The sequence below is a fragment of the Pundamilia nyererei genome, unplaced genomic scaffold (assembly GCF_000239375.1).
Source record: "Pundamilia nyererei isolate P.nyererei 1_Seehausen unplaced genomic scaffold, PunNye1.0 scaffold00196, whole genome shotgun sequence".
NCBI lineage: Eukaryota > Metazoa > Chordata > Actinopteri > Cichliformes > Cichlidae > Pundamilia > Pundamilia nyererei.
Genome location: NW_005187597.1, coordinates 1,001,385 through 1,011,163, shown reverse-complemented (window position 1 = coordinate 1,011,163; position 9,779 = coordinate 1,001,385). Strand labels below are relative to the sequence as shown.

At 41.3% G+C, this 9,779-nt stretch overlaps 1 protein-coding gene across 2 annotated transcripts; it reads left to right on the top strand.

The window, feature by feature from the left end:
• Positions 1 to 111: 111 nt before the first annotated feature.
• On the top strand, positions 112 to 9,774 carry tdrd1 (tudor domain containing 1). 2 transcript variants are annotated; one of them, XM_005747390.2, is made up of 26 exons: positions 112 to 194; positions 454 to 621; positions 742 to 779; positions 1,159 to 1,219; positions 1,406 to 1,520; positions 1,672 to 1,738; positions 1,871 to 1,951; positions 2,054 to 2,233; positions 2,335 to 2,478; positions 2,561 to 2,726; positions 2,817 to 2,900; positions 2,990 to 3,166; positions 3,256 to 3,363; positions 3,908 to 4,078; positions 4,342 to 4,584; positions 4,900 to 5,022; positions 5,584 to 5,691; positions 5,913 to 6,080; positions 6,329 to 6,673; positions 6,753 to 6,869; positions 6,993 to 7,118; positions 7,951 to 8,118; positions 8,204 to 8,608; positions 8,810 to 8,875; positions 8,997 to 9,040; positions 9,195 to 9,774. In XM_005747390.2, the coding sequence occupies exons 2-26, from the start codon at positions 462 to 464 to the stop codon at positions 9,282 to 9,284; spliced, it is 3,555 nt and encodes a 1,184-aa protein (XP_005747447.1). In that variant the 5' UTR covers positions 112 to 194; positions 454 to 461; the 3' UTR covers positions 9,285 to 9,774. The 2 variants fall into 2 exon arrangements, with proteins under 2 accessions (XP_005747447.1, XP_005747448.1); XM_005747391.2 differs by lacking the exon at positions 112 to 194 and adding an exon at positions 213 to 221.
• The last annotated feature ends 5 nt before the right edge of the window (positions 9,775 to 9,779 follow it).

The following is a 9,779-nucleotide window of genomic DNA, read 5'->3' as shown; positions in this document are numbered from 1 at the left end:
TTTTGCTATTCAGTCCAGTTACTTTTCCTATGTTTCCTCCTAACCTCTCAATAATAAGCCAACATATCGGCTTCAGTAATTGTTAACTAAACTTGATTTGATTTGGGCTCGTGAACATTGTGAACTGTGTGACACTGATGCTACTGCGCATGAGCACAACTTTTTTCCCTTTCTGGTCAAACAACACGTGCAAGGTACGGCATTGAGTCTGCGGTGTACAAGTACACTAAAACGTTACGTTTGTTGGATTATTTGACAGAATAATGCTCTTCAGATGTGTTGCTGGCGGTTTTTATTCGTTTAACGTGAATTTTTAAAAATAGTTTGCTAATGCATTATTATGTGACCTTGACTCGTAGCTTTAGTAACCTTTAGCTAGCTAAGAATGCTAAAGTGCAGATATAAGTTAAGTATAATGTCTTGATACAGTCATTTGTTATATAACACTGAAAGGTACTGAAATGAACCGCTCATTTTCGACAAATGTGGTTCGACCAAACCTGCCTTTGAGGAAACCTTCGTCGATCCCAGCGGGTGTTTGCGGTACATTACCTCCTCCAAGACACCTCACCATGCCCAGCGCTCCAGCCGTGCGCCTCCCATCAGGCGCCATTGGGGACGGTAAAAAAAACTCCAAAATGTGCAGTTATGCTGTTATTCACCGATAAAACTAAAAATGAAGGAATCTGATAATTCTGTAAAAATAATTTGCTCGTTTTTTTTCTTCCTTTCATTTTGCAGGTCCCATAAATTCATCAGTGAACAGGGATAAATCTGGAGTATGTATTGTTGATGGTTTTGTCGTTTGCTAGATATGTGTGGGGTTGATTAGAAATAAGTATATCAAAGAGAGTGCTCAGATTGAGCACTTTGGAGACAAAGTTAGAGAGCCATGGTTGAGATGGCATGGGCAGAGGAGGGATAGTGGATATATTGGACTCAGGATAGTTTTGGAGGTGTAAGGCAGGAGAAAGAGGAAGACCTCAGAGGAAGTTAGGATGCACTGAAGGAGAACATGCAGAGGGTTGGTGTGACGAAGGAGGAAGCTATTGAGGGTTAGAGTGAGACAGATGATCTGCTCTAAAAGGAGTTTCCAAAAGAAGTAGAAGACTGTTGAATAGAAATAAAAGTCAGTACTATTTTTGTTTCCCCTTACAGTTTTTGGGATCTGGTCAGCCATCTCTGACTGTGCATTTCTGCAACTACTGTGGTCACCAAGGTAATATGACAGTTTAAATGTGGCATTGTGTTTATTTGGCAGCATGTTTTTGTTTGTTTTTTTAAGCCAGAGGCTCTTAATTTGTTTTTGTTTTTTGGTTATCTTTAGTGATTTGCACTCTCATTTCAGCGCTGTTGTTCTTATGTAAGCATTTTAGTAAAGTCTGAAATAACTGTTCATTCACAGGCAATTTTCGATGCAAGCGTTGTAAGAAGGTGCCTTACTGCTCAGTGGCTTGTCAGACAGAAGACTGGAAGACCCACAGACATGTGTGCAAAGCCGTTGATCCAGAGCCTGTAAAGTAAGCTTGGGCAACACAATGTGCTACTGGCTGACAGTTGTTAATATTAATGAATGCTTAAATATCCATTTTTTGTTTTACCAGCATAGGATGAAATTAGATGGAATGCCCAATAAATAATGTGAAGTTGTTTGTTTATCTTAATCTAAAGAGGGAAACCAGTAGAAGCAGCGGCTGTGCCAGCTAAAGAAGACAGAGCCAGCCTGGGGGAGCTGAAGGTAATTGCAATACTTCACTGATATGCTAATGCAAGTAAAAGTTGAAAGCTTCACATTTGCACAATTTGAAATCAAAACTAAGTTAAAGAAAGTAATCTGTGTTATTATTTTTTTAAAATTTGTATATTGAAGCACGGTGAATTGTCTAGTCTCCGGAGGGTTTATTTTAAGGACTTGCATGTAACTAAAGTCATCAAGGGAACAGACATCCAGGTAAAATGTATCCAGTTTGCCTCAAGCTTCAAAAGTAAAAGCAGATTTTTTTGTGTGTTATTAAATACCAGAATGAGTGATTTGGGTTGTTGCTGTTTTTAGGTGCGTGTTGTAGAGTTCTACAGCCCCAGCAGGTTTTTCCTTGTCCCTCAAAGCCCTGAGTTGCTGGAATCTTTGCAGAGCATCAGTACAGAGCTTCAGAAAACATACTGCAGCTCCTCAGTGACAACACATGTACCCTGTGTTGGAGAGATTTGCGCGGTTCAGTTTTCCTGTGATATGGTGAGCCGAGGCCTTCTTAAGCAAGTCCTCAGGTTGCTATTTGTAATATTTACATTGGCTGTGTTTTGACTTGGGCCCACTTTTTGTGTGTGTGTGTCTAGAACTGGTACCGAGGCCTTGTACAGACTTTGACTCCTGACCATAAGATGGCTAACGTCCTTTACATTGACTTTGGCAATGAAGAAAATGTCCCTGTGGATAGGATCAGAGCCCTGACGGCTGACATCAAGCCTTTTTGCCCATGTGTGGGTGCATATTTGCACAGTTAATACATTCCCTGTGACATGCTGGCATTTTAAATTTGGTCCTTGGCTCTTTTATTTGCAGGCAATGGAGTGTCGTATCACAGGGGTTGTGCCGGTGGCGGGGAGCTGGTCAGGCGAGTGCTGCATTGCTGTGAGACAGCTGCTGGCTGGCAAGATTGTCACAGTTAGGCTGGTGGAAACTGTAGAAGACGGTCGCATTCATGCTGTGGATATTCTGCTTTCCATGGGTGACTTATATAAAACAGAGATGCACATTTAAAGGATCTACTGAAGTTAAAATGTTTAAGCCCAGCTCTCGCCCGGTCTCTTTCTTTTAGGAAAACAGTTGAACACGTTCCTCCTTGAACACGGCTATGCAGATAAAGAGCCAGTTAACATCGTGCCAACTGTGCAAGATATCAGTAAGATTCATATACAACATCCTCAGTCAGTGCAATTTGTAACATTTAAAATGTGTTTTTGTAACCATTTTTTTCTTTTTCTTCCCCAGATGCCATGATGAGCGCATCTTTGGAAAACTTCCGGTGCCTCTCTGATGGAAAAGATGACAATACCTGGGCACAACCACCAGAGCCAATAACACAAGCAGTGGGTGATCAGCTCTCTGTTGTGGTCACCCACTTCCAGTCACCCACTGAACTTATCGTGCAAAAGGTGGAGAACGCTGGTGAGAAGCTGTTGCTGAACTATTAATGCAACTTAAATCACTCAACCTTTTTATATACCTTTAACCTGTGCTGAGACTCTGGTTTGCAGGACTGATTCAGGATTTGCAGTTAAAGCTGAGGGAACACTGCTCTCAGGTTGCAACCCCACAGAACTTTAGACCAGCTCCCACCACAGTGTGCTGTGCCCAGTTCTCAGGTATAACATTTTAGTACCTATTAATGTTTTACAATGGGAGTATGACGCTATAGCTGGCTATGAAAACTGTTGTAAGCTGTACAGCAGTATTGTAGTGAACACTAGAATCGTCAGAGGGGTCTTTTTAAACCCTGTTAAAGTAAAACCTAATCATTAGGGCTACAGCTGTTGATTATTCTAGTAATTGAGTATTTTGTTGTTGTTTTTGTGTTTGTTTGTTTGTTTGTTTGTTTGTTTTTTTCATCGATTGATCTTCATCTTTGGTGATGTTGTTGTGGGATGGGGTCAAATTGATCCCCTCAGTGGTTCGAGGTTTCAATTTCTGTCAGTCCTAGTGTTTGACTCGTTTTTACACAACATGATTTGGAGCTACTGAATGCTGTGGAGTTAAATATTTGTATTTGAAAAATTAAATACTTTTATCATTATTTGATTTCAAAGTGTCCTGTGCCTGAAATGTGTTTAACAAGCTAATTCAGAGATGGTGTGTTTTTTAAAATGGTGTAATAAATGTACTTTCTGGCTCTTCGTGTTTTCTCTCCAGAGGACAAGCAATGGTACAGGGCTAAGATTCTGGCTTATTCATCAGAGGAACGTGTCTGTGTGGGGTACCTTGATTTTGGCAACTCTGAGGAGGTCGGGTTAGGCCACCTTAGACCCATCGCTTCCTCACTCTTACGCCTTCCCATGCAGGCTATTCCATGTGGTCTAGCAGGTATTTTTTCCACTATGCAGTAGATTTTGAGTGCTTAGCAATTCTTAAGCGTGTTAAGCTGTGAATGTGAGAGAGCTCAGTTTTATGCCAAATGTCATTTAATTTTTTTCACTTGTCCTATTTTTACTTAAAGTTACTTGTATACTTTGACTTAAAAACACTACATTTCTTTGGTGTTGTCTTTTTTTAAATGAGAAAATCATACAGAAACGCATGATTAGTGTGTCCCTCTGTTGTTTTTGGGGGCGGTGTTTCCATTCCAGGGGTTCAGCCTGTTGGGGAGAGCTGGCCGGAGGACTGCCTTTTGGCTCTGCAGCGAAGAGTGTCAAACCGAATACTGCACATTGAAATCCAGGGTGCACATGGGGGCAAGGCATTGGTGACCATGATTGATGAGTCCAGCGATCCACAGGCCAATATAGCTGAATTGCTGATATCCGCAGGTTACGCTGCACCTTGTGCTGTTACTACTGATAATGAGACGGTGGTTACTGCAGAGGCCCAAGGTATGATGCATCTGAAAGTAATGGTTTTATTGGGTTTTTAGTTTGTTTGGGTTTTTTTTTTTTTTTAAATGGGGAGATTAATTTGGATTCATTTGATGCATCTTGGGGGAAATGATGATGATGTAGAACTGAAAACCTGAAGCAAATATTCCTTTTTGGCAGAGGCCTGTGACATTGACATGGATTTTCTTCTTGTGGTCATAAATTTACCTGCCATAGTCACCACTTGCTTGTGGATAAGTTAGACATGAATAACCAAAGTACTTTATAACTTGATTAAGTGTATATGTGATTTGGCTTCCTTGTTTCTCCCAGCATGTGAGCCTCTGGTTTGGTCTTGTACTGAGCTTCCTTGCAACAGCCAGGCGGTGGCACTGTTAGTCACTGTCGTGGCTGAGAACCCAGCAGCGTTTTACTGCCGCATTGACAGTCCTACAGGTATTGTTTCTTTAGCCTAAATAGCCGCCATTTTTACCCATAGCAGCATTGTCTCGGCAAATATACAGAGACTTTTCGTTAATAACTAGTTATTTTTAGATTTTTAAAGGCAGCAAATCTATCAGATTTTCAGTCATGTAATTATTCTGCAATATTTTCCATATATTGTAAAAATGTACAGTTGCATTAGCACCACCAGTGTAAGAATAAATGTTAGCAAAGGCTTGTTTTATTTAGTGAAAAAACATTCAGATATTTTATATCAAGGAAATAAAAACAGAAGTGAAAAGAAAATTAAGGATACTTTTAATGAGACCACAGTAATAAATAAGCAGAAGAGAGTGGATGGTAGTCTGGGTCTTTTGTCTTTGTAAGCAGAACAAACAATATGATGAGGTGGGCAACCCCAACATGGTGTTTACAAGCAAGCAAAAATGCAGATCAATACTGCAAATAAAATGCCAGTAATTAAGCTATAAATATCCAGTATGAAGAGAGTAACAGCATGAGTCAGAGGATTCATTTATTGATGCATGCATGTGTTATCTGTGTGTTTGTCAGACCACCAGCGCCTGAAAGAGCTGGGGGCTCAGTTAAAGCAGCATTGTGAGGCTGATGCGTCACCTTTCGAGCCCAAGGTGGGAGAGCCCTGTTGTGCCCTGTTACCTGGTGAGACCATCTGCTGTACCACTGACTTTATAAATGTCATCAGCTCAGCAGCCGATTGCTAAAACATGACACAAACCACACTTTATTGTCAGTTAAATGTTCTGGGGTTTTTATTATAGCTGCTTTTTCCCCACACTGTGATCTAAATCCACTCATGATGAATCTTGTCTTTCTTTGTGTTTGGGGCATTTATGGGACATGATGTGCTGTTTGTTCCCCAGGGGATGGAGCGTGGTGTCGGGCTATGGTGACGGGGCTGTCTGATGACAAGGTAGCTGTGAACTTTGTGGACTATGGCTACAGCTTGACAGTTGAAAAGGGCCACCTTCGATCCATTACAGCCCAGCTACTGACTCTACCCTTCCAGGCAGTTCGCTGCTGGCTCACAGGTTGTGTGTGTGTGTGTGTGTGTGTGTGTGTGTGTGTGTGTGTGTGTGTGTGTGAGAGCTCTGTTTCACAATATGAAGCATATTTGAAATGTGAGAAATTGTCATATATTTTGGCACATTCATGGAGAGACTGCATTATAGCTTTGGAACTGTGTGAAAGCCAGATGGAAGTTTGTTCACGTTTGAATTTAAAAAATACAAAAATTTAAAGGGTAGATTATACTGAGTGGTGTGTGTTTGATTTTTAGGCGTGGAGCCTCTTGGATCAGAGTGGAGCAGTGAAGCTGTGCTGTGGTTCCAGACTCAGGTGTATGGTGAGCAGCTCTCTGCACGTGTCCTCTCTGTCACTGAACAGGGCTACGGTGTGGAGCTGGAAAGCAGAGGAGTAAATGTGGCAGCTGCCTTAATTTCTGAGCAACTAGCTAAAGTTCCTGGAGAGATTGCCAGAGAAACGCATGGAACAACAGGCTCTGCAACCAAACAAAGCGTGAAGACAAATGAGCAAGATCCCTTAGAAACTCAAGTCTCCAGTCAGACAGAAGTTAATTTCAAAGAGATACCAGCTGAAGGATGGACTGCAGTGTCCACAGAAGGTCAGCCAAAGAGAGGAAGTCCTCAAGATGCTGGTGGTGATTTAGGAGGCTTATTTATAATGTTGCGTTCTGGTTTCAGTGCCATCTTTTCCAGTGGAGTGGAAGACTGTGGAGCTGCCGCTCAGTGATGCCTTTCAGCCTTATTTTGCGGGCATCATTAATCCCTCCATCTTTTATCTGCTGGGTCCTGCTCAAGGTTGAAACAGTTGTCTTCTACTGTCTTATAAAATGCATGTACATAACATAGACCTTGCTGTGTCTTATCTAATTGCTCTCTATGCTTGTGTTTGTTTGTTTATTTATTGATTTATTTCTGTAGTGGATCAACAAAAGCTTCAGGAGGTGATGGTGGAGCTGGCTGTCTACTGCAACAGCCAGGCCACCTTGTCCACAGCTGTAAAGGGCAAACCAACTCCTGGGGCTGCTTGTTGTGCTCAGTTCTCAGGTGGGGTTCCTTCAAATGTGGCAGGGTTTTTTGTTTTTGTTTAATTTCGGTTAGGTTTTTTTCCTCACCTAGTTTGGATTTTTAGGTCACTGTAACCCTGCTATACACACAGAGAGCAGCACTAGTTCACCGTTCGCAGGCAATGCAGTAACTGTTTCTAGCCACAAGGGGGCAAATGGGTTCTCACAAAAGTTGTTGGATGGAACTTGAAGGCTAGTCCTGAATGAGATATTCACAGATAATCTAATTTTAAATATTTCGCCTTGCTTGATTGAGGGAGACTAATTTTCACATCTCATAATGCTTTGAGGAAATGTTGTTTACTAATTTTCATTTAATAAATAATATAAACATGGTAACAAGAAAAAATCAAGTGAGGACAAAATTGCTGTTACACTAATCCTGTTAGTGTACATCCAGTTTTCATTGCTGGCGGTCTGCTCTGGAAACCCCACCTGAAATTCTTGCTCTTACAGAGCTAAGCTGGTAATTTCATGTCTTCTAGTAGGTATAATTATACTGTGTGTGTGTGTGTGTGTGTGTGTGTGTGTGTGTGTGTGTGTGTGTGTGTGTGTGTGTGTGTGGCTTTAAACACAGTATACACGGAGTAGGCTTTAGCTGGGGTTACATTCCACAGTCCAGCTTACAGCAGGTCTGTTTTCATTGAGCTTTTAGTGCTTGTAAGGTCAGAGGAGTTCTATATGTTAGTCCAATGAGGATAAATGTAATATTTCATTCAATGCTGAGTAGTTTGACAATTTTTCTTTCTAAATTGTGTTGGAATTCCTGTGACTACAAAACAAAATATAGACTTAGACTTCTTTTTTTCCAGCTGACAATAACTGGTACCGTGCAGTAATCCTAGAAGTTGGTGAGAAAGAGGTGAGTGTCCTCTATGCAGACTATGGCAACAGTGAGAAGGTGCCATACTCCCGGATCTTGCCCATCCCCAGCAACCCGCTGGAGCTTCCCTTTCAGATCACTCGCTGCACTCTTGCTGGTAAGGCAGCACAAGTATTCTTTGTCATTTTCTGGGCTTTGCTAGTTTACTGACTCGTGTCGCACTGCCTTATGTTTATTGATAGGTAAGGAGAACTTTCCAGCAGAGTGGCCTCAGGAAGTGCAGCTGATATTTCAAAACGCGGTCTTGGATGGGGTCCTCGCCACAGTCCAGCACTTTGATGGCTCTGCTAACGTGCTCTCACTCACTCTGCCCGCTGAGAAGGGCGGGGGAAACGTCACTGACATGATCTCAGAAGCATTACATGCCCAGAGGAGAAGTAACCCTTGCACAACCTCGACCCAGAAGACTGACAAAACTGGCAGCAGCACATCTGTCAACACTGCAGCCGCACCAGACGGCTCTAAGCCCAAATCGGTACCCGAAAACCAAAAAGAGCCAGTGAGCACCACAGTGCTGGCAAATACTGTGGATGCAATATCCCAGCATCCGGAAGAGAAGATGAATATTTCTGCAGCATCGGCCTGTGGTTCGTAATAAGATTGTGATTGTAGGATTAAGTTACTGGTTTCTTTTTAGTGTAAAGAGAACTGACAAAACGTATCCAAAATAATGTGAGATTTTTTAAGTGCCGTATTTTACTTTGCTCAAGTATATTTAGGTTGGTAAAAAGATGTGTATCAAGTATTTAATTGATAACAGGACTGGGTCATTGTTTTTTGTTCTTCAGGAGAACCAGTGAAGGAGATTACTGAGCAAATAAAGCCACCAATCCAAAATACTTCCAACAGTGATGGTGTGTATGTTTTAGATTAGAAACTGAATCGTTTTCACCTGAACTGACAAGTGTTTGGATTTCTTTGGACATGACGTTTTGCTGTGCTCTGATTCTCTTTCCGCTCTCATTCAAATCCTAGCCCTTCAGACCTCAGGCTGCTGCTGTCTGAGCCTGCAGGCCAAGGTCAGAGTTGATCTCACAGTTTTGATTAACATTAAAAGATCTTAAATGGCACTATTTTATAAATGCTTTTGTTAATACTACAAAATGTTTTTATATTTTTCTCTAAAATTAAATGCAAACGAGCGACTGCTTTATTTGCTTTTCTCTTCCACAGATCGATGAGCTGGAAGAGCTGATGAAGCTGCAGCTTTCGCTGATCCAAATGTTTGTTGGACAGAAGAAATATGATAAACAACATTGTTGAATCCTGTTTTTGAAATCAAGGTTGTTGTTCTTTCCCAGATTGTTTCTCCCAAACTGAATCTGGTCTCCAGAAGCTGCCAACCAGCTTGTGTTTGCTTTCTCCATATTTCTTTGTACCTTTTAATTTTGTTCCCTTATCTGTGAGATTCTACTCTATGTGCCTCTTTTACTTATGTTTTTAATTTTTGGTTAAGCTGAAGTTATTTTTTTTGTTTGCTTTTCCTCTGGAAAAAAATGCCAAAATTCAGCAACAAGAGATGTTCAGCTCTCTTTATCTTTGTGTGTCTTCTGTAAGTGTTGTGGCCCATGCTGTGCTGCCATCTGTTCCTTTATTGAGTCGTAATAACCTGTTCAGGTGAGATGTTCACACTGACTCACTTCTGTTTTGACATGTTTGAGTTTTATGTAAAACTTTGTGGGGAAAAAAGACAATACAGCGATGTTTGTGTTCTTTTAAGCTGATGGATTACTAAAGCTTTCTATACAGTAAACCAAA

Excerpts from the sequence above, each read along its gene's own strand:
- tdrd1 (XM_005747390.2), top strand. The coding sequence starts at position 462 with ATGAACCGCTCATTTTCGACAAATGTGGTTCGACCAAACCTGCCTTTG. Across the intron at positions 2,234-2,334 it reads TTCAGTTTTCCTGTGATATG|AACTGGTACCGAGGCCTTGT; the intron begins GTGAGCCGAGGC and ends GTGTGTGTCTAG. Across the intron at positions 8,119-8,203 it reads CACTCGCTGCACTCTTGCTG|GTAAGGAGAACTTTCCAGCA; the intron begins GTAAGGCAGCAC and ends GTTTATTGATAG.